This window comes from Filicampus tigris, chromosome 22, assembly GCF_054856515.1.
Source record: "Filicampus tigris isolate MCC_2025a chromosome 22, RoL_Ftig_1.0, whole genome shotgun sequence".
Taxonomy (NCBI): Eukaryota; Metazoa; Chordata; class Actinopteri; order Syngnathiformes; family Syngnathidae; genus Filicampus; species Filicampus tigris.
In genome coordinates, this window is record NC_141238.1 from 1,938,337 (window position 1) to 1,961,491 (window position 23,155).

The 23,155-nt window shown below is 42.7% G+C and overlaps 3 protein-coding genes across 6 annotated transcripts in view; all 3 read right to left on the reverse strand.

Moving 5' to 3' along the window:
* Positions 1-5,929, reverse strand: part of sema3c (sema domain, immunoglobulin domain (Ig), short basic domain, secreted, (semaphorin) 3C) — a 29,335-nt gene extending 23,406 nt beyond the window's left edge. Inside the window, exons 1-2 of the mRNA XM_086021795.1 lie at positions 5,604-5,929; positions 5,423-5,502 (exon numbers count right to left, since the gene is read on the reverse strand). Coding sequence (XP_085877921.1) covers positions 5,423-5,453 — 31 coding nt within the window. The 5' untranslated portion in view covers positions 5,454-5,502; positions 5,604-5,929. The remainder of the gene's footprint in view (positions 1-5,422; positions 5,503-5,603) is intronic.
* A 155-nt stretch (positions 5,930-6,084) lies between these two features.
* Positions 6,085-15,739, reverse strand: fam180a (family with sequence similarity 180 member A). Of its 2 annotated transcripts, XR_015084623.1 has the most exons (4): positions 8,149-15,739; positions 6,980-7,077; positions 6,468-6,849; positions 6,085-6,370 (listed from the first exon to the last, which is right to left on the reverse strand). XR_015084623.1 is itself a non-coding variant. In XM_086021803.1 (3 exons), the coding sequence occupies exons 1-3, from the start codon at positions 8,216-8,218 to the stop codon at positions 6,523-6,525; spliced, it is 495 nt and encodes a 164-aa protein (XP_085877929.1). In that variant the 5' UTR covers positions 8,219-15,739; the 3' UTR covers positions 6,417-6,522. The 2 variants fall into 2 exon arrangements, 1 of the variants encoding a protein (XP_085877929.1); XM_086021803.1 differs by lacking the exon at positions 6,085-6,370 and having other exon boundaries at positions 6,417-6,849.
* Positions 15,740-15,897: 158 nt separating this feature from the next.
* Positions 15,898-23,155, reverse strand: part of mtpn (myotrophin) — an 83,005-nt gene continuing 75,747 nt past the window's right edge. Inside the window, exons 6-10 of one of the 3 annotated variants that reach the window (XM_086021808.1) lie at positions 22,799-22,908; positions 22,593-22,715; positions 19,253-19,366; positions 19,086-19,169; positions 15,898-17,413 (exon numbers count right to left, since the gene is read on the reverse strand). In XM_086021808.1, the coding sequence (XP_085877934.1) occupies positions 17,330-17,413; positions 19,086-19,169; positions 19,253-19,366; positions 22,593-22,628 (318 nt within the window). In that variant the 5' untranslated portion in view covers positions 22,629-22,715; positions 22,799-22,908 and the 3' untranslated portion in view covers positions 15,898-17,329. Of the gene's footprint in view, positions 17,414-19,085; positions 19,170-19,252; positions 19,367-21,316; positions 21,665-22,592; positions 22,725-22,798; positions 22,909-23,155 lie in introns of those variants that run through there. The other 2 variants (XM_086021807.1, XM_086021806.1) reach the window with 2 other exon arrangements.

The window sequence follows — 23,155 nt, forward strand, 5'->3', positions numbered from 1 at the left end:
TAGGACACAGTCCAACAAGCAGGTGGACCTTAACGCCGTCAGTGAGATCATCTGTTTTTATCTTGTTCCCTTTGGGTAGGGACTGATAGGGTGTGAATTTTATTATCATTTTGGATCAATCCGGTCCCTCCAGTATGCTCGTTGTTTGGGTTCCACTGGCTGACATTCCTCATTGATGTGGAATGTTCATATCAAGCCTCTTTCCAGCTGTTTTCAAGGCAAAACAAAAGAGATGACCGCAACAAGACCCGCGCAGCTCTGTTTTGAACAAAGACGGCAGCAACTCGCGGACCAAACAAAGCAAAGCAGCGACAGAAGCAATTCTTCTCAAAACAGTATAAATTTATGTTGTGTTCCAGTCATAAAAAAACTGTCTCAAAGGTATTGAATGCCTCAACACTCCATAAAAATAAACAAACAGGTTCTGTAAATTCTGAGTTCTTGAGAAGGGCGTAAATATTTGAGTAAAAGTTTGATATTACTGGTATTTTTCTATCATTTACAAGAAAAAAAATAATCAATGGAAGCCTGTGAATGTCAGTTGGTCAAAGTAAGTCACACTTGGGCCGTAATTTCAGCAGCGTGCTTTCATAAAGTGCGCTCCACTCACTTAAGACATCGCTTTGATGCGTCCGCCAAGAGGACAAAACTTTACCGGGGTGAGTAATCCAAAACAGACCACGGCGTCATCAGTGCCTTTTTTTTTTTTTTTTTTTTAACGACAGAACAGATGTAGATGTAGTCAGCCCAGAGTGGCTTTGCAGATGCGCAAGATTGATGCTCCAATCCCCACACCGGAGCTAAATAAAATCCCCCGCTCGACTGCCATCTTAAGCTCACAGGTGGGATCTTTCCACGTGCTTTGACGGGATGCTCGGTTTATGGATTTTCTCGTTCACGCTCGGGCACCCCTGGGGGCCTTACAGTCGGCCTGCACCCCCCTGTGTAGGAAATCCTGTGCCAGGCCCATGCGGCATCTGGCTTTCATTTTGCATACCATCAAACGCCAACCGCGACTGATTGTGTTAGCGGAATAATCAACGCACATTTGACGGTTTGTTTTATGCACGCGCCACATTTACATTTCATTTGCATTCCAACACCGCCGGCCTGCTACCTATGTCGAGCAAATCTAATCAAGGCGCGTTTGTTTACAGTATATTCAATGCGCACGTCTCGTTTTCAGAGGAATTTGACTTTCATACAGTTACCATGCCGAATCATCAGTTTAAATAAACGGCGGACGGTAATTGTGAGTGAAATCCTGCTTTGATGGGTTGTACTTAGACTAATGAACTATTCGCCAACGCAGCGTGTCTTTAAGTGTAACCTAAACTTTTGTGCTTTCGTACTTAATTTGAATTTTTTAACTCCTTACTTCAATAGGTGGACTTCTGCATTTTTGACAAAAGGTGCCCCTCTGGGAAGACTCGACCATTCGATGGAGACTCCGGCGGGAATACCTGACTATATTGCAGAGTGCCCCTCATTTAATTAGTTCTATTCATTCCTGGGGGATGAGAGGGGCGGAGACCACCTTGTTGGGTTAATTAAACATGCTGGCTTTTACACCGCCCGCTCATTTACTTAGCACGGGTATTCATTATTGATCAGAACCCAAAGTAATCCTGACTTAATGGTTTAGAGGTCTGCAGGCGGGTCAAGTGATCAAGTTATTTGAGAGATGGCAAAATGACTGATTAATTAAGGCCGGGACGGGATAGAGATTAATGGGATCACTGTGCAAAAGTCAGATCTTGTTCAAGATAGGAGCAGGAGATGCATTTTTTTTGTCCACGTTGAGACTTAAAACAGGCAATCCTGACAAAATTTGAACGTGATCAGGAAATACCTTTTATGATCTGAACTAATTTCAGCATGCATAGCGCTAGCAATCTTGCCGAACGATCGTATTGATAAAATGCCAAAATGTTTTTTTTAAGTGCCCTCACATTGTGCAAACAACCGAGGAAATTGGACACGTTAATGAAGTGTGTCAGCCACCTCAAGTCAATCATTGAGTCCTACTCCCAAAAATTAACTTGCTAGGTTCCTATTTACTGTTTGAGGCCCAAAGGACTCATTCTTGCTAGTGGTGGGCGGAATGATCCAAATAGCGACAGTAAAATATTGACACCAACGTTACCATGGTTTATTAACTGAACTTAAGGCTTTGGGGGTTGTTTCAAGCTTTATATGTTATTATATATTCACAAATTCTTTATTATGATTGTTTTTAGTATCAGATTGATACTGAGCATCTGCAATATCGCACCGCACTACAAATATGTCGAAGTCACCTAGGAATTGTTCGGTTTTTGCTAATCTAGATCAGGGACTCCCAAAACGCACAACACTTGTTACAAGATTTCAGAATGTGAGTCGAGAGGCCCGAGGAGGCCTGCAAGTTAAGACAATTAGCACCCCTTTCCCCCCAGGACTCAGGCACAGCAGAGGTTGGCACCTGTTTCACTAAATGCAATCAGGGAGGTGAACCTCAGAGACAGACTCCTTTGTGGAGGGTGTCCATGGGGTATTTAACAGAACTGGCAAACAAGTGAGTGAAACTTGTGGACAGACAAATTGGAGAAGGGACCTGGAAGTTTTGATATTGAGAAAGGGAAGTTGTTGGCTTTCTTACACGGCTTTGCAAGTCACCTTCTGGTCTTGGGGATGCTTTCCAGAGAGCAACCTGGTGAGCTTAACTCTGTGCAGGACAAATGTGAGCAGGGAACTGGAGGATTCGAGGTTGAGTCGTTGTCAGTGGGGTTGGGTTTGGGGGATGTTTCATAGATGACAACCTGGCAGATGAACCTCAGGGAGAGACTCATTTGTGTAGGGTATCTCCCAGAAGGCAAGCAGGTGACAAATTTGAGGAGGGAAGTGGAGGTTTCATGTCAGAGGGGGTTTTCAAGTCACTCTTTGGTCAGGGGTATGTTTTATAGAAAGCAACGTGGCAGGTTAAACCTCATGGACCGACTAATTTGTGGAGGGTGCCCGGGGGATGTTTCACAGAAGGCAGCATGGCAATCTCAGGGACGTACTAATTTGCGGAGGGTGTGTTCCAGAAAGCAAATGAGTGACCGAACATCTGCAACCAGGCAGACTTGAGGAAGGAACTGGAGGTTTTGATTTGGAAGGTTTGTGCTCCTGAGGGATGGGGGATGTTTTACAGAAGGCAAGCTGGCTGAGGATCTTCAGGGACGGACTAATTTGTGGAGTGTTTCTGGGAGATGTTTCGCAGAAGGTATCAAGGTGAGTAAACCTCTGGGATGGACCTGATGCTGAGGAGTGGAGGGGTCACAAGCCGGTTTAGGGGATGTTTCACAGAAGCAAACTTGGCAGGTGAACCTTAGGGACGGACTAATTTGTGGAGGGGTGTTTAGAGGTTCAGGGAATGAGTTCTTCTGCTATGTGGGGTAGTCTCTGACATGTCAGGGGTCTTTGCTGGTCACCTTCCAGCGGGGACACATGGGAACTGACTTCACGCATCTGTATCTAATGCCAAGGTCGGGTAAGGGATCCGACTTAACCCTTGCACCCCGGTGAAAGTCAGTCATTCATCATGCTTCACTGGATCACAAGCTCCGTCTGGTATTAAGTTTGCATGTGGGGGGCTGCTGCTGCTTGATGTGTTTAAACGGGCAGCAGTGGAGCATGTGGTGAGACCCCCGCCCACACTCTGGAGGGTCGTAGCCACTTCAGGGCAGACGGTCCTTCTTCAAGGATTATTTTGGCATCGCCCAGCCGCCTGTCCATCGTCCCATTTAGCTGCCGAATGGTGTTTAAAGCACTCTTTAGCCAACCGTCCGACGTTTACATGATCCAGGACGGATGATGCTCTGGCCCCTCGCCTGCGCGCCATGTGTACATTACGCCTTTCTTAGGCTCTCCCAAACATTTCTGTTCCCATGCTCGTATTGCTAAAAGTTGTTATCCTGTGTTAAAAGCGTTGACCCGGATTGGAGATCAGAGCTTGTATACAAGTCATATCTGAGGCGGAATGACAATGTCCTGCCTAGGCTGGGGGCCTATGTACAAGCCACTTCTGGACTAATTTTGGATCTTCTGTTACGGCTCTTGATGAGACCATTCTGCTCCATTGAAAGCAGATATGACTAAGGGAGAGGGAGGTTTAATGCCTGACACTCACTTTTGCAGTACTGTCATCACTGAATTGTCTGACTGCGGTATACTGTGTTCAGGCAATATCCCGCCTTAACTGGGTTCATATAGAAGACACCGGTAGACAAATTCTGGATTTTCTTTTACGGCTCAGACAAGGTCATTTTCAGAGGAACCCTGCGTTGGAAGAGGTTTTGACTCCAAGAGAGGGAATTTAACACCTGAGACTCACTTTTCCCGCCCTGTCACTTTGATGTACCACTAGGCTTACTTACCGAATTGCAGTCTTGAATTGTGAAAAGTGCACAATGGCGGCAATATCCTGCCTTGGGTAGGTGCTTGTGGATAAAGACCGGATCTTCTGTCATGGCTCAGAAGCCGCCACTGAGGCACTTCTGTTTCAACTCCAGGAGCCAATTGAACATATTACGGATCCTATCTCCCCGACTGCTGACTGACATGTGGAACGGATGACTGGCAGGGTGAACCATGACCTTTAAATGAGGGCTCCGACTGACTGGAAACACCCATGGAAGATTCGTGAAGAAAGAAAATTCCATCCTGGGGGAATGATGTGGCAGTGATAGAATGTATATTTTCCCGTTATCTCATCGGGGATCAGTTTGCGATGGCGCCCGCTGTCAAAAGTAATCACGGTAGATTTTATCAGAAGATGGGCTCAGGTGGTCCAATCGTCCACGCCGATTATCGGGAAGTTTAGCGGGAGGTTAAAGCAACATTTTTTCCGATGCGTGGAGAAGCAAAACCAGGGACCAAGGACCACCAGTGGGTTTCGTTTTCGCTCAATGTTAATTAACTTGTGTTTAAGGTCAATTTGGGCAGCTAATAGCTACATCAGGGATGGAAAAATGCCATTTGCTAGTTTTTGTGAGACTCCTGAACTACGTTAGGCCTCTGTACCAGACTTGGCAATTGCTAAAATGATTTAAGGCAACAAAATGAGCTGTTAACCAATGAAATAGCTACTAAACTTGAGAATGTGCCCCATTTAGACAGTTACCAGATATTTCAGGCTTAATCACGTGCCAACTCCAATAGGTCTCCATTCTTTTAGGACAAGTACTGGCTATACCCAAATGCTAATCTGACGGTAGCTGTTAAACTTGGGTTTATGTTCCATTTAGAAAGAAAATAGCTACTTGGGCCTCAATTAGTCAAGTTGTCAGGTAAGGGTTTTAATGTCACACCAAACTCCAAAATGTTTTTTTAATCTGTTTGAGTTTTGTCATGAAAAAAATGTAACTTTTTTTTCTTAAATAAGTTGAAAAGAACTCACCAATCACTTGATTCAAGACACCTGCCTGCATAAACCAGCATCTTGTGCTTGTTGCAGCATGTTAGCAATCTGAGCTCTTCCTGTCATTTACAAACAACAAGCAATATTAATTGCAATATAACATTTCCAAATCGCAAATAAACTACATTTCCAGTCGATTAGAAATTGAAATAGTATTCACCTTTAACACACCTGCGCTGCTTGGAAAAAAAAAAAAAATCACGTGCCAGAGTCTCGTTGGGAAATGCCGCCATCCGGTGGACAAGCAATGTACTGCAAGTCAAACATCATTGCAGGGCCCTTTTAGAACATTTGGTAAGATAACAGGATGAGCAATCAATATTTTGGGGTTTTAATAGTACTATATGTAAGGGCTTAAAGGCAGCACTGCTAGAGAAATAAATGCACAGTATGGACTCCAGTATAATTACACAAAATTTATGAACCATAATTTACCTATATATGCAATAATTAAACAAAATCAAATCATTTTGAATGTATTTCTTCATGAATTTAAAAATGTCACGGATCAGATTGAAATGAAAAAATATATGAGCTCATTTGACTTTGTAGCCACATGGGGGTGCTGCCTCCACGTTTTTATACGTATGAAAAATTATACCTTCATACTGTACAGTATGAGAAATGCAGATCATCATAGATTTTCAGTCAAAACAGATTGTTGACTTTAATATTTGATAAACCATCGCACAAGTATAAATGTCTCAGGTTTCAAACATTGTAAAAATATGTAGAAAACACAGACTTATCTGAAATATTTAGACATTTCCTTCCAGTCAATGATGAATTGTTTTATCATTCATGCTCCATCAATATTCCTCAAATATTCATAATAACCCTTCTCAAGGAAAGGCAGGAAATTCCTGTCTTCTCTTTTCATTTCCGCCCTAATCAGTCTTTGCCGAGTCGGCGTGCTTTGCCGAATTGCTGCGGTCATCAATAAAACAATGAAGAAAAGATGTGAACATGGGCAAATAGTTGTTGAACTTTATGACACTTCATATTACAATACCACTTTACTCACACATATACTGCAGAAGAACAGCTTTTGAGTATCCACTGATGACATAAGCACACACTTAGAATTCCAGGTCCTTCCGGATGGCCCTGAAGAGGCGGACGAGGGACGCGGCCCAGGCCCGGCGCCTCTCTGTGTCATCTGCCGCGGCCGCCGTCGTCTGGGCGGCGTACACCAGCGTTAGCACGGTCCTCTCAAAGTCGGGCGCGCTCATAGGGCGGCGGCGGCCGTCCAGCCGGGCGGACAGACGCAGGACCTCCGGGAGGCTCTTGGGGAGGACGTCGTCGCAGATGAGCTCCAGTGAGCGAGCGCCCCGGAGGGACGCCAGCTCCGGGTCGGGGATGAAGACCGACTCTTGGCCTCGGATCTCCATTCCGGACAACAAGATCTGAACGGAAGACAAGAAAATGGAGTCGTTTGGGTGTCCGTTGAGTGCACTGAATTGGAACTTGATTTAGTAGGAAAACAATGAGACGTTCCTGGTCTTCCAGCTGATGATTAGCATGCGGCGCGCTAACCTCGAAGAGGAGCTCCACGTCTTGAACAGATTGCCGGAAGGAAGGATGGAGCAGGGAGAGTGCAACCTGCTTTGGATGCAACGCCGCTGGGTACAAAGCTGTGAGGCGGTAGGACAACAACCAGCAATAAAATGTATTTAAAAATCAGTTGTTTTTTTAAATGCCTCAGGTAAAAATTTTCCCTACAGCAAATTTTGGGGTAAGGATTAAATTGAGTTTTGAAGAATATGCACAAGCCCAACTGCTAATTAGTTCCTCAATTTGAATTTTTCTCTCTTTGTTCCTTGAAAAGCAATCAGACATTCACTGAATGAACACGTTAGCGTAGCATGGCGCTTATGCCCGCGCGGGGGGGGACTTGTAATCCCGGCGGAACGTCAAATCTACGCTAATTAATACAGCTAAACGCTAACGCTAGTTGGCTGGAGGCTTGCAACCGCCACAGAGGCAAACAAAATGGAGGATGAAAGGGAGTGAAGACATCTTAAATCATCCAGGGAGCACACGCTCGCCTGGGTCCGCCCACAAAACTAGGCAAGTTTAGGCTCACTTAGCTCAGGCTTTCACTCCAAATTTGTCCTCTGTGGTGACAAAACCCCACCCCAAAAGCCAAAGAAAAAGTAAAATGCTTGATCGTTTAGGCTACGATCACTCAACTAAAGCCATACATGATGACTTGCAGAGCTGTCCAAGAAATGTTGGTCCAACTCCAAATTTGATCAAAAAATTTCCGGCTCTATGGTTATCATCACACTTTCCCCTGTGTTAATAGGCACACACAAAAAAACACAGAAAAGATCAACGTTTGGTCTCATGATTTGTCCCATATGACGTGTGAGGCAATTTTTCAAAGAATTTTGACTTCTAACCTGCTTCTATGGTTATCATCAATTTATCGTTATTCTACCCTTCCGTGTTAAATTTTGAGCTATGTTTGCCCAAATCATTCAACTTTCGGGGGCATTTGCAACTCTATTCCCACTATTTGGCATCAAACAAACGTGTCAAGTTGTTTTAGGGCCACGTGACGGGACAAAAGCTATGCGAGAAATTCCTCGGTGAAAGCCAGCAACAACAGAACGCAGACTTTCCAATCGAAAGACTGATTTTACGGTTATAAGGACTTCTGTAGCTTTTAAAGTCGGTAAATATTCACAAGGCGGACTCACCTGAGCGCGGGTGTTGAGCGGACGCCAGGCTGCAGAAGAGCACAACCGCCAGGAGCACGTCGGAGGCCATCAAGGAAGCGGCTGTTCACGCGTCCGCCACCGTACGGTCGTCTCTCCGTCTCGTGTCGCCCCAACTCCCGATTGTCATCTGGAAGCAATCAGACGTCTGGACTGGACCGGACCAGACGTCCCTCTTTGGGCTCAGCTCACACACTGGCTGACTGACTGGACCTGAAGCTTTTGCTTGGCATAATGTCAAATATGGCAAGAAGCCTGTTGCTTTAGAACATTCGGAGATGAGGTGTTACCAAACACAAACCCCCAAAAAGTAGAGTATTTTATTAACTCATTCACTGCCAGCCCAGTAAAAGTGGATCTTTCACTCGAAAGGCATCGAAATATTACATTGCCATACAAATATCTTAACATTTAAAGTGGTTAGTTTTACCCATACTAATTTTATTTGCAATAGAATCAATTATTTGATAAATACATTTTTAAAAATGTATCTGTAAAATTGTTTATTCCACCAATATCAATACAATTCAATCAACCAGTTACTAAATCAAAATAAATGGAAAATAAAATATACATCTAAAATGTTCCATTTTATTAACACTGACTATTTACAACAAATCAAAGACATGAAAAAATATTAAATGGAGACAAAACTCAATCGACCCACCAACCCAACTGTTAAGGCTTGATTGGCGATACTTTTGTCCCCTACCGTTTCAAATCATTAGGCAGACCTCGCTAGTGTTGTCTGTGAAGTTTGATGACTCGATCGTCATCATTGTCGATTGCATTGCGTGACTTGAGCCGGAGAGGCTTTCCCACCTGCCTATTCTCTTTTTCTTTTTTTTTTCCTTTTTTTTGCTGCTCATTGCTGATTCCAGCGAGAGCGAAGCCCGCATGAGGCTCTTATCGGGGGGTTAAATGTTGATATCGCCGCCTTGTTGTTTACCGGTGCCTCTTTTTAATTTCCCACAAGAACATCGGCGGAATATTATCTGCCTTTTTAAAGTCCACGACCGAGGAGGAAATCAGATCTGCTGCGCTTGGTGTGTGTGCGAGTATCCATGTGTGTGTGACACGCTGTTCTGTTCCCTGCAATACAAGTAGATATGAAATTCACCCCCCACACCCCCCACCCCCTTTCATAAGCTTTGAGAGACACAAACACAAATATTACAAGTGGAAAACCAAGTCGAGCCCACTCGGACATGACATTACAAGGAAAGGTCGAGAGGATCCATGCTCACACGTCCTCCAATAGCATCCAAGGTCAAAGTGTGTGTGTTTGTGGTGCTAAGGCACACATTTAGTGTGTAAAAATTGTAGTCAAGTTTTGCGCATTTTCTGTCTCTGCGTGAGGTCATAGTGGTGCCCGTGACCAGAGGGGGGAATTGTGGAGACACTGATGTCCTGATTTTATATTTAAAAAATTCCTGCAGCCATCACGTGATGCATCTTCTCTACAGCTAATTGACTTACCTCAATTAAAAAAAATATCGCGGTATATTTTTGCATGGATTATATACATACGATCTAATATGCGTCTATCTTTCAAGCTAAGGTCAGCAACCAAGTCTGGCTGGATTTATCTTCCTACCCAATATGTGCTCATTACTCTTTGAGCATGACGTGGAAAAAGTCAAGTTAACAGAAACGTGTCCCTTGTTAAAAGATCACCCCCCCATCCCGACATCTTGAGCCCGCTCTCAAAGCCAAGTGTCTTGTTCGATGGCATCTGTCGCCACCTCCCCGTCAACTCGTCATGTCTGGTTGGTAATTAAAACTCTTCGTTTCCACACAAAGGCGACGATCGCAAGCAGAAGAAATCGAGAGTCGATCCAAGCGGCTGCTTGTTAGCCTGTGAAACCTCAGATCCAATCAACATCCCTCCTTCAAGGCTCTGCTCACTTTCATTCCTGTTTTTTTTTTCCTTCACATCTTGGCAAAGCAGTCAGCAGTCGTTCCAAGTTCTGAAGTTTTTTTTTTTTTTTTTTTTTTAAGGGGAACGTGACAAATATCATTAAAGTAACTCTGCTTTGGAAATTGTTAAGCGCTTATTATAACTACGTGTCTGGCGGAAGACAACAACACAAACACCCTAATTGAGAGTCATACATTTGCTTCCTCAAATTATCCTAATTTTGCCCGGCTGCAAAATGACTAGGTCTTGCCATTATCGGGCCCAATCAGTCTCGCTGGCTGTAACATTTTATTTGCACTGGTTACACTTTGGTGACAAGATAATTAGCTGAAGCTGACGGTTGTACGCAATTAAAAGCAAATGACCAAAATCTCAGCGGGCGTGATGTTTCCGCAAAGGCCGCAGCTCAACTGATATCAAACTAGAGCCCCGACTGACTCATCATTAGCGACTGGACGCTACAGGTGATGAGGCCTTGACAGCCCATTAAGTGACATAAGCCAAAGATTCCCCGAGTGAGTCATCAAAGGGGGCGGAAGGACGGAATTAATGACACAGTGAAGCGGCAGATGCCCAACTTCTGCAGGCTGAATGGAGCTCAGCTGGGAAAAAGCTAGAGTAGGGATGGAAGCAAATGGCTTGGACACAAAAACCCAGCCCGGAGTAGGATTATTCGGAAATGATACACAGGTGGGAGGAGCGGCCAGGAATGTTTACTCAAGAAAAAAACATTGGTGGATGAGAAACGGCCGGGTTGGGCTTGTGGTGGTAGAGTGCCTGGCGGAGATGACTGAATGATGATAAAGCAGTTAGTGAGACACAAGTGGGCACGGGCGCAGAGGGAGCAAATTAGTAGGGCTAAAATTCGACTTGGACACAGGTGGGAGACAATCTGAGGGGCAAAACTGTCATCTGATTGGCTAGACACAACAAATGAGACAGACTGGTAGAAAAACAACTGGAAAACGAGACCAAAACGGAAAGAGGTGGAAGTACTATTAGGAAATGCTGAAGCTGATTGGCTGGAGAGCCACAATGAATGACACTGGTGGCAAAGTCCTTGCACAAAGAGATTGCTATAATTGGCAGGATACAAACCAAGTGAGGCCGCCGTAAACAATGAAACACAGGCGGAAACAAAAAGACGCGGCTAAACACTCCATGCAGTCGGCTTCTGCCAGATTGTTGTCATGGTTACAAGTAATGGACACAGGTACACTACCTGACTATCTCCACAGTCACACAGGGAAATAACTGTCACCTGTAGCGGGAATTTAGCCTGAATAATTGTCCCTGTGGTGCACCCGTGGAAATATGACTCCCCGCATGAATCAAAAGTGCAATATTCAAATTTCAATGAAGACAAACAAGCCACCTGTGGCTTTGTGGCTTGTTAGAGCAACAGAAAAAAAAAAAACTGTCACACAGAATCAATAAATGCCAACGCTCGCGAGTACAACATTGACACTTTCTTTTGGGTACTAAGGTGGTGAGCGGCAGGGTTACAATTCATTCCAATTATACAGACGGCGCATTTTTACCCGAGTCCAGGAACACAAACGGATGACCATATTTCAGGCCCCGTCGGCTCATGCGTTACGACGGCCGACACGATCGCATTTTCATTAGCGCGCCGATTTGTCTGCTGGAACTTGGATACGAAATTAGTTTCATTAGCAGGAAGCTGACGAAAGCACTCAGCAAAGCCCAGGAAATGAGAAACGAGGCGCAGAGGCACGGTCAAAACACATGAATACGTTTTCTGTGGCGCATAATTGCCGACGGTGAAGAGAATCTTAACTCCGAGGCCCAACCAGAAACCTTTCGAGGGAGACGCCATTTTTGGGTCACCGCCTGTTTAAATCATTATAAAAAATGTATCACACCACAGCAGAAGAACAACGCGGGAAGGCACAAAGTTGGCTGAGTGGAAAAGTTTGACAGGGAAAGCTGGCGAGGTGACAGCATAATGCCAGTATGCTTACTTTGCGATAACATGTTAATTAGTAGAAAAAGGTAGAGTGAAATCCATTCAAAATTGGCCACCCTTTACTTGTGATGCAATTCTGATGTCTTGTTATTTGCATGACTGCGTAGATAAATTGCTTGCCTTGCTTACATGAAAAACATTCAAATCTACCCTTTACCCTCCGCCCTGTTTCGTAAACATTCATTATCGTACGAGGCGACGATAAAGGTATGCAACAAGCCAGCCAAGCGCCATGCGGCGGCAGCGGCGATAATCATTAAGTTTACAGTAACAGGCCCCCGCAAAGGTTAATAGAGTGCACATGATCTTTTTGTCCCGATAGACTCAAACCGAATTAGCCTGTCTGCCTGGAGGAGCAACGGCGGGTAGCAAACAAGAGGAAATGAAGGTGAGCGAACGCAGGAACTACAAGAGCAGTTCAACTTGAGAGTGATGGTGTAAATAACGAGGCACTCGTAAAGTGAAAAAGAGTGTCGATCATTGCAGATGGATTCCTACACAGATCGCGAGGAATGCCAAGAATATTAAGTATGTCTGACCAGAAACTAAATTAAACCAGAACACACGAATTGGGGCCATCTGCTAGCGATTACTCCAGAGATATTTTCTATGGGACACTGGTGGGTACCCGTCTGCAAGGACATGGCTTTACGAATTCAGGCCTAGGGACTCAAAGTGCAAGGGTGATGGAGGGCCAGATGAGGTCATTGGAAAGTTAGCAGGAAGGCGGAAGGACTCTTGACAAAGAAACCTTAGCAGGGCGGTTTGACTTGGGCTAACCTTAAGCTTGCAGGTTAGAGTCTACGGTCTAAGCAATCGGAAGGGTATAGGTTGGATTCCTAGTCTACCAAACACGGTTCCAAATCCAATCCAATACAAAATGATTTATAAAGCTTCGCCGTTCATGTAAAAGAAACAGGATATACAACTAAACACAGTATCAAAGGTTGGGGTATAGTTCTAATCCCACCATTCTTAAAATTACCCAGTTATAACACAGAGACTCCCTAAACCAAAGGTTGCAGGTTAGATCACCCAAATTGTCCAGTCAGAAAGATTGCTCGATCCCCCAGTCTCCTCAAGGTTGGAGGTGAGCTCTCTTGTGTACCGCACCCTAAGGCTGCACGTTATATCCCAGCACCTTCGTCAATCCGAAAACTGCATGTTAGATGCTCTGGTCTATCCAACCTGAACGTTGCAGGGGTTTGATCCCGAGTCTCCAGAACTAAAGTTTGCAGGTTCAATCTACAACCCAGATTAAGTGCAAGATATTTAATGGAATCGGCTTAGATGCTTTGCTTTGTCCTCCCTGATGTCCACTAAGACACTTTCAGGTAATTGTACTTTGCAAGTTTCCAAAGTACTCAAAGACACTCAGCTTTTCTTTCCTGATCAATTTTCCAGAATGTCACCTTCCATCAAGTTGTTCACACAAATCCCCGTCACCCAAAAATGAGCCGTTCATATTTGAAGGCTCAGCTGCATTGGATTAGCGCAAAATGCCAGGGGGTAGGTTAGGTCAGTCCAAACCGGAGTGTGGTCTTCAAGTGAGCAGCAACGTAAAGGTGAGGAGGTCCCTTGTGCATCATGTGATTGTTCAACAAATTGAAAGAACGTTGTACTTCTTCATCCTTACCTGCTCATACTCCGAGCCTCGAAAAAAAGCAATACAGCCACTGAAGATTCTCAATCATTCAGGTCATGGTAAGCAGCAAGCAGAATGGAGTCAACTTGACTACTCTTGGTTTTTGAAGATGTTTTACTTTTAAACCAAAAGGCTTCTTCAGTCGACCCCTAAAATTTAGAACTGAAGAAGCCTTTTCAATTAAAAGGTGAGACATCTAAACACAACAGTGATGAGCCCAGTTGCTTCCATTTAACTTTTGCGGATCTTTACAGCATCCTGCCTTACCAAGTGGCGATAATACACAATAGCCATGATGCACGTTTTACGACCTGATCAATGCCGTGACATACCGCCTGTCTTGTTGGAGGCTCCATCACTGCGTATGATTGGCTGCATCAAATTTGATAGCAGAATCATCCTCTCCCCTGAAAAACACTGCTAGAGTCCAGATTTCCACAACATGCTTCTAAACAAGGGCGGAAATTTTACAGTTATCAGCAAATACAGCCCTGCAGTTTTTACACCAATGTTGTATTCATGTCAGGAAGAAAGAAGAGACAGACTGAGTCCTCATGCGCGACTTACAGGCTCTATCGTCACAACGGGCTAAAACAATAAATCCACTTTCATTTCCAATTAAAACGTCACCTAGCGACGTTACGATTTCTGTTGATTTCTCCCCTGAACCTTCCCACACTGGGCGACTGCCAAGTCAACATGCTAAATCAACACACTAAATTCACACCGTTGTGTTTGCCCTTCCCCCTCCTCCCCATGAGCCAGTGGACTTGAGGATAATATCGCCGGGTGGAATCAAGTAGAGAAAATTTTAATTTGTCAGCGCTAAACGGTCGATTTTGCGTGTGGTTCATCTGGCCTCGTTGTCCGCCAACTACAAGGATAGTGAGCAAATAAGTTATAGATTAGTCACAGATCACTCATAAGCTCAACTAATGCACAAGACATGGAGTCGATAACAGATGAAGGGAGAGAGGCGGCGGCAAAAATGCCCGAAAGGCAATCCCGAGTCCATATTAATTAAGCTAATGATTTGGATTTGCTACTTCATTAAGCAGCATGTTGAGCCGGCTGATCACAATGGAAGTGGCGCTTAATGTGTGGAGCCAGCACACGGCTGCTAATTACAGCATCTGCCAATCACCGCTGAGAGCCTCGCCAATCAGTTTGGTCGCCAACGTGCCAGAGGCAAAACTGATTGCTGACGTGACGACAAACATCGGCCTCGGTAACATTAATTAGCACAACCTTTTTCACTCGTGGGGAAAAAATGACATATGATTTAGCGGATTTATCAACATCAACTTTTCTTTATTTTTCTCTTGAGTAATGCATCACTGATAATGACAAATATTGTCCACCTGCATTTCTTTTTAATCTCACACAAAAAATATATATAGTTTTTCAACAATTAAAAGAATAATTTTGTTGATGAGGCACTGTTTGTTAGACATTATTTTTTAACTTTATGAGTAAATAACTTGCATATTCAATTACATTGTTTGATCTAACCACATACCGCGGCCATTTTGACATTTGAAAAAAAAAAAAGACATTTTGGCTCAATCCAGTAATTTGTGTAAAATAAAAAAAAAAAAGTATATTTTAGATCTTTAGGGATTGTTAGCAATGATGTTTTTCCTGAGTAAACAATTCCTACTTTGTATCATCAAAATGTCACAGCATAGATGTCTCATGGGATAATGCATAATTTAATAAACTTCTGTAAAGTGTGCATCGTGGAAACTGAACAATCTGATGGTGACTTAAATTAGATTGAATTTGTGAACCCGGCAGTTACATATGAGGGCTTTTTTTTTTTGACACTTTCCCACCTCAAAGTATCCGAATGTAAATAAAACTCATTTTTATGCATGTGTATAATTTGCTGGAGACCAAATGAGGACTGCTTGTCGTCTGCCGAGTTCCGTAGTTACAATCTGGCATTTGCACAGTAATTACCGGAGCAGAATCCGAAACGTCAAGCAGGAATTGTCCAGGGAATGGGCTGCGGGGGGCTTGTAGCGCAAGAGAGAAAAACAATCTGACAACTAATTTAAAAGCGGTGACTCATTTCACATCAGCATCAACCTGGACCAGACACCAAGATTATTATTATTCGACAGGCTAAATATTCGGAACAAAGCAACGTTCAAAAACAGCTCAGATGACGTGAACGTTTATGGATATTTTTATTCATGTTTTTACAGACTTTTTGTCAGAACAAAGTCAGCGAGGGCATTTCTTTTGGATTTTTTTTTTTTTTTTTTTTTTAAACATTGTAGCAGTTATTTGTTTGAAAGCAACCGAGAGAGAGCAACGGCGTGATGACGTCCAGCTAGACTTGACATGCAGCCAAAGCGAATTCAAGGAGGAGGGGGGGGGGGGGAATGGCCAAAATGAAGGGGGGCGGGGGTGTTAATATTACGGGGGTGGACCCCCCACCAGCAACTTAACTGCAAAACAAACATTCTAATCACGCTGCCTAGTTCTCGTTTTTTCCTGGTAGCGTGATTTTCTCTGCCCCCCTAAAAAATAAACAAACATTCAAGTGTTCCTAGTTGTTGTTAGACAGCATGGTGATTGGTCAATGGATCCAGAAAATATTACGTGATATGTAAGAAATACAAAAAGGAACTTTATGGGAAGTTTGAGTAGTTGTATTATTTAAAAAAACAACAACCTATGAGTTAACATTTACACAGTGCAATTCTACGAAAGGCTCTTGGACCCACACTGAAAAGAGAAAAAAAATAGAATAAAGTCCTACTTTTGTGAAAAAATGTTTAGTTGCACTTTTGAGAGGGGGAAAGTCACTAATTTGGAGAGGCATTTTTAAAAAATATAGACAACCATTTGGAGTATTCCACGTTTTGAGAAAACATCAATCATACAAGTCGGGGGAAAAAAAAAAAAAGAGTCTTATTTTCTCCAAGAATTAAGACATATTCATAGCGGGGGAAAAAGGCTTTAAATCCAAATTTTTACATATTATTATTATTATGATATATATATATATTTTTAGCAGTAATATTTTTTCGAGAATAGATGTATTATAAGTCTTGATTTTATAAAAAAGAAAAAACATTTTTCAAAAGAAGTGCTATTTTTGCGAAGTCACATTACTAAACAAAAAATAAGGAAAATGATTCTCCTGAAATTACTACACTTTGCCATCTAAAACTAGGACTTTGCTCTCATGATATCTTTCAATTGTTTCTGTCCAGTGTGGCCCAAACACTCCTTTGTACAATTCAGTATGCAGAGGGAAAAACACAGGATCACGTTTAAAAGCGACTTTTGTTTAAGTGCTAACAAGCTTTGTGTTTTATTAGCGCGACTTGAGCGCGCACCCTCCACCGGTCCTCCCGTTGAATGGCAATTAACCAAACAAAATAAAAAATAAAAAAGAGAGAGAGGGAGATAGAGACAAAACCACATCCCGGAGAAGTGAGAGAAGAAGAAAACCACGAGACAGGTAAGATGAGCCCCCCTGGAGCTAACAGACAGAAGCAGTGAGGAGAAGACCACCTGGTTCCGTGCCGAGTCCCGTCTTGTTGCGCTCGTCCCCCCCACGACGCCTCCCTGCGGCGCCCCCCGCCTCCCATCACTTGAGCAGCGCTTTGATGGCGTCGTCGCTGGCCAACTCAAAGGCTCTCTTGCCGTCCAGAGTCTGATCCTTGTTGGCGCCCTGCGGAGGACACGGGGGAGAGGTTGACCCGAGCTGACCACGACATCTACGTCACTCACACCTCATTAAAGTCTGCTCGCGGAAGTTCTCGAGTGACACCAGTGAGCTCATTTGGACCATAGGAAACACAGCAGGGCAACAAACAAACAAACACAAAGAACCCACTCAATGTCCCTCTGGTAAATGTATAACAAAAGAATTCGCTGAAAAAAAACAACTGTAAATTAATTATAACAGTTATCGCAAAAAGAAAAAAGTTGTATTTTTACAGAATTTTGTGAACCTTTTTGGGGAGTTTTATTTTTACAAAAGAAGAAGCTGTATGTTTCGTAAGATTTTTAGACAAAATAAGATTTTGTGATAAAGTATGTTTTTTTTTCCAAGCATGAAGTATTTTATTTTTTTCTAAAACATTGAATTTATTGTACAGGTGTTTTTTTCCTTTTAGAAAAGCCATATTTTTTATATGACAAAAGCTGTACCTTAAAGTGGAAGTCAACACAAAAATGTTTTTTCAGAATATATTTTATGCAGGCCCACTAGTTAAAATACGGCATTTTGAGTAATGTCTAAGGACACAGATCTAAGGACAAAAAAGAAGAAAATACAACTACTTTTTCCATGGAAATATATGACTTGAATCTTGTAATCTTTTTTTCCTCAAAATTGGACTATTCTCTTATGATTATGACATAGACTACACTTGTGTTTCTTCCCAGTGTGGCCCTAAACACAACACATGAATTAACCCCAAACATGTCCTCTGGTAAAGTTCGACACAAAATGGACACACATTAAAACAATCCTTTTTTAAAAAAAATAAAAAACAGTACAGCATATGAAAGGATGCACGCATGTGTATTTAAGAGAAAAACCCATACTACTAGTACCACAAACATTTATGTCAACAAATACTACAGAATACTCTTATTGCTGTCTTGACAAAGTGTGTGTATGTGTGCGGTCAGCACTCATGCAAACACCTTCTGACCGGGTCACCTATTGAGGTTAAATTGCCTTTTTAAACGGGTGACCGCGTGGCAACAACAGCATAGTTAGCACTAAAAAAGGGGGCAGCGGTGGGGGTATTAGCGCAGGGGTCAGCTCCCATGATGCACCTTGGAACACACAAAGGCTTCTTGTTTGCCAACAAGAGCTGCTGTGAATGAGCGACACCAGTCAGCAGGCTCTATATAAGCTCAAACCTGGCCACGGCGCAGAGAAGACCACAAATGACAACAAATGGGCAAGAAACAGATGTAACCTGTCTCAGAGGCAACTATGATATCGTAAGCCAGTGTGCCGTGTTAAAAGACGATCTATGTTGTGGGACACTCCGACAGGAGGCTACGCAGCCATGTTGCTTTTATACATGTCGCTCACCATAAATACCATGAACTGTGTCATCTGTTCTTACGATCAGATTAAGATAGTTAAAAAAAGTTCTCGTTATCTATCATGACAGTTCCCTGCCCACAACTTTGTAACACCTGCACAATGCAATGGCATCTGACACACACAAAAAAAAAATTCCAAACGTTTTAGTGAGGTATTAACTTTTAAAATTATGACCACTATTGTAGGATTATCAGCGTGTAGGTGAACTGCTTCATACAAGAAGGTGTGGCTAATATCCAAATGGCCTAATTTAACGGGTGACATGTGAACCAACCTTTTCTAGCAGGAGTTTGACACAGGAAGCGTGACCTTCAAGGCAGGCGGAGACCAGCGGAGTGATGCCATGTTTGTCAGGGGCCTGCGAGGAGGATGCGGTGCGGCGCTTATTTGACGAGAGGACAAAAAGACACATGCGTATATCGGGGTGAAAATTCTGGTTACGTTGACATCTGCTCCCTTGGAGATGAGGAACTCCACCATGCCCGTCTGGCCGAAGTCGCAGGCGTGGTGAAGGGGCTTCCTGCCGCCGTCCAGGGTCCGGTTGACATCTTCACACTGCCAGTCGCAAAACAGAAAAACACCAACTCGAATATGAACACCCAATCAATGACATCACTTCCTGTGTGTGGACGCAGGTGAAGGAAGCAAAGGCTCAAAGCCATCAAAGTGGATGAGTGTGACCAGTGTAGATCTGGTTGCTGCAGAGTTTCAAATGCTAACACCTGATCTGGTTAGGGAGGCGGCCATTTTGTATACTTAGATGTGCCACCACAGGAAATCATATTATTCCATTATGCAATTTTTTTTCTCTTCTCTCTATGCCAGTGACATACGTTGACAGACGGAATAATTAAATTCTCTTCCACTAGATGAAAGATGTCGTTCATAGAGCAGAATAATAGCTGTGTTTGCCTAATCAGGCCCAGATTTCATTGTAAGCACATTTTGGAGTAAAATGAGACCAGATGATCATCATTTTAGTATATAACCACTTTTGGTGCCATTTCTGTTTGGAATTCCGCATCAATCTAATATAAAATATGTGCACTGGCTTCATAAAGTTTGGGAAACACTGATTTAAACGCCACCATTACAGCAAATAATTAGCTTTGTTACATTCTCTTATCGTTAACTTCCTGTTTCAGTTCCCGCGACAGCCCATTTAGGCAGCACACGAAGAAGTCCGAACAACACATTCATCAACAACGATCCGTCTTGGGAGTCTTAACAGTTTCCTGCACACACCAGTTGGGCAACCATTTAACGCAACAAATTACTTCCTATGATGGTTGAAGTTGGAAAGCACTGCCCTTGGTGCTCGTACTGTGCAACAAAAAAGTCACTCACCTAGAGTTCTACAGTCTTTCTTAAACACCTGCAATGCTAAATTGTGCTGAATGGCCTGAACAGCCTTGCCTAACAGGTAAAGCCACCCCATCTATTAAACTGAGGCCACTTAGGCAGGGATGTTACAGTTATAGATCACGTTTGATAAACCAGGCATGCGCGTTCCCTGGCGGATTCCAGAGGATAGTCATTTGCAACATGTTGCTATGCCTCATTTTAGTGAGCACAATTGAATGCAGAAATTTCAACTGAGTTGTTGGACTGCTGATCATAAACTGAGTGTTCTGGGGTGATTGCAGCCTCAGAGGTTGATTTGGGAGTATAATCTATACAGATTATCACATTGATTAATCGGATAAAAATGTATACTACAAAATAGGTATGGGAGGTGCAGGTATTGGTAGCGTCCACTTGAGGTCGCCATCCTCATAATCCACACTATGATATCTAACTGTGAATGTGTGTGGCTTTAAAAAGTGGGGCCTCTGAGGTTGTGATGGAGTGTAGTTAAATGTTGTATAGTTAAATGTTGGGAGCCCTATTTCTTTGTGGACTGCAGAGATTTGACGTCAACTTCAATGTAATTGAATTACGCGAATTGTTTCGTTAATCGTTTTAGCTTGACTTTTTAGCAGAACATGCACGTTGACTGGTGTTTTGTCTCACCCGCTTGCTTAAAAAAAGGTTGATATGCGAGCTACAAGCCACCATAAGCCTAAGAAAACATACATTATATACAACATGTAACATTATTTGTGGTAGATTTTATGTTGAAAGAAGTGAACGACAAAGGCTGTTACATGACGACAGGTCCGTTCCTGTCAGCGACGTCGCCCAAAGCACGTCACAATGCTAACGCTAAAATACCTACCAAAACGCGGAGATTGAAATATTTTCGGTTAAAATTTTAAATAAAATCACACTTTGACGCGACTGGTATAAAGGACGTTAGAGACTAAAGTGATAAATTCATCCCCCAAAACAAGGACGACCCATCAATCAACTTAGTGACATTAGCGGAGCGGGGCTATCGCTAGCATGCTAAGGCACTTTCCATACGGCGGCCACTTGTCGGAGGAGCATTTATCTCGCTTGAGTGACCACGCCGGTATCGGATTGTCTTCGTCTCTTTCCTCCTCCTCGCTTGTTGTCTCTTACCGTCACCAGCATGGATTCGACCACTTCCATGTCGCCGGTGTTCAACGCCCAAGTCAAAGCTTTGTCCCCCATTTTGTGCGTGTGCTTCTTAAAAGTGGTGTTCCAAAAAAAAAAAAGTTAGCTTAGTCGCTAGCAGACGGGGAAAGTCTTCCTGTGGTCGCGGAAAGAGGGTCAAAGAAACCCAGTCGACTTAAAAGAATAGCCCAAAATGAGAGGGACGGGCTTTCGTTTCAACCGGACGGTGACAAAATACGGAAGGAAGCTGAAAAAAGCTGAAAACAAATCGGGAAAAAAAGAGGCAAGTTAGCAGAAAGGGATCCGCCTTTCTAGCACCAGTACTTCCGGTGTCGTCACCCGGAAGTTAACGCTGAGATGGGGGACACGTGAAATATTATTATTTTCCATTTTATTTTTAGTCGACTAATTCCACATACCATACTGTATTACTATTAATAATAGCAATATCAACATTAGTAATAAAATTAAACCTACGTTTTAATTTTGTAATTGCACAACAGTGTAAGTGTTACTAAATTACAACTAAAAATCATTCTTTTAATGTGATTAAAACAATATTAGTACAAAAAAATATGATTGTCTTTATTACAGTACAACCGAGTATTACTGTAATACTACTTTTGCTAAGTATTACACGATTATGTACTACTACTACTAGTAGCAATATCAATATTCATAAAATAAAATGTGTCTAGTTTTGTCATTGCAAAATGGAGTATTATTGCTATACTACTAAATCTACTACTACTGTACTACTAATACACATTTTATTATGATTTTAATTGAAAATGCGTTTATTATGCCACAGTACAACGGTTTATAATTGTAATGCTACTATTTCTTATTATTACATAGTAATAATAGTAGCAATAGTACTAATTAATAATATAAAGAAAAACAATACAATGTTATTTTTAGGTATAGCACAACAGTATATTGTTACACTGTTACAACTGAAACTCCTATCATGACGATCACTCATATTTATAATTAATAGATTATATAATAACAGCAATATTATATAAAAATGAGTTATTTTTGCGATAGCACAACTGTACTGATAACATTTTAAAATATATTTTTAATCATAATGCCATCTACAACACTGCTTATTGCGTAAAATATAGATCGCACTGAGGAAGAAGAATGACAAATTGTCATTTGTATGAATGTAAATAACCTGCGGCAGATTTTATTGTTTTACTGTCAAATTATATGCAGACATACTAATTAATAAAAGGAAAAGCATGTGCAGCACCTCTATCCATGGTCCAATTGTAGCCACGTGAGACATTCCGGGATGAACTTGCCATCAAAATCCTTGAAATATTGATCCAAGTGGACAGGCAGGGCAGGAGGAAACAGTTATGACTACCTTGACCTGTTCAACCTCAAGAAGGGAGGGGGGAAAGTCAAATGTGTCTTTGCGATAGCATCGCGCACCTTCATTTCCTGTGCACTAACCTCGTTCCCCGGACGAAGGCAAGCGGCGTTAGTCTGCTGTGCCCTGCTGTGAGTTATAGGCCCTGACACCAATGTTACGGCGCTATCGTGACACGGGATCAGCTGCTCCCCTTGAAACAACAACAACAAACAATAATCTATCCATAACATCAAGAGCACTATTATGAAGGAAGTCGCCATTTTGGAATTTCTAATTCAAGCGCTGATGTAGCCTCACTCCTTATAGACGCATTAGAAGTTCACATGTAGTCGAAATCGATGTTGTTGTTGTGACTGTGATAATAAGGTCTCAGGCGTTGCTTTCTCAGTTTATCAATACCTCAGTGTGGCCTGCAATTGATTAGATCATTGAGTGGC

What these genes read in the sequence shown, in the direction of transcription:
- fam180a (XM_086021803.1), bottom strand. Translation starts at nt 8,218, where the DNA reads ATGGCCTCCGACGTGCTCCTGGCGGTTGTGCTCTTCTGCAGCCTGGCG. An exon ending in CGCTCAACACCCGCGCTCAG is followed by an intron (nt 7,078 to 8,148) that starts GTGAGTCCGCCT and finishes ACCGCCTCACAG; the next exon opens with CTTTGTACCCAGCGGCGTTG. An exon ending in ACGTGGAGCTCCTCTTCGAG is followed by an intron (nt 6,850 to 6,979) that starts GTTAGCGCGCCG and finishes TCTTCCGTTCAG; the next exon opens with ATCTTGTTGTCCGGAATGGA.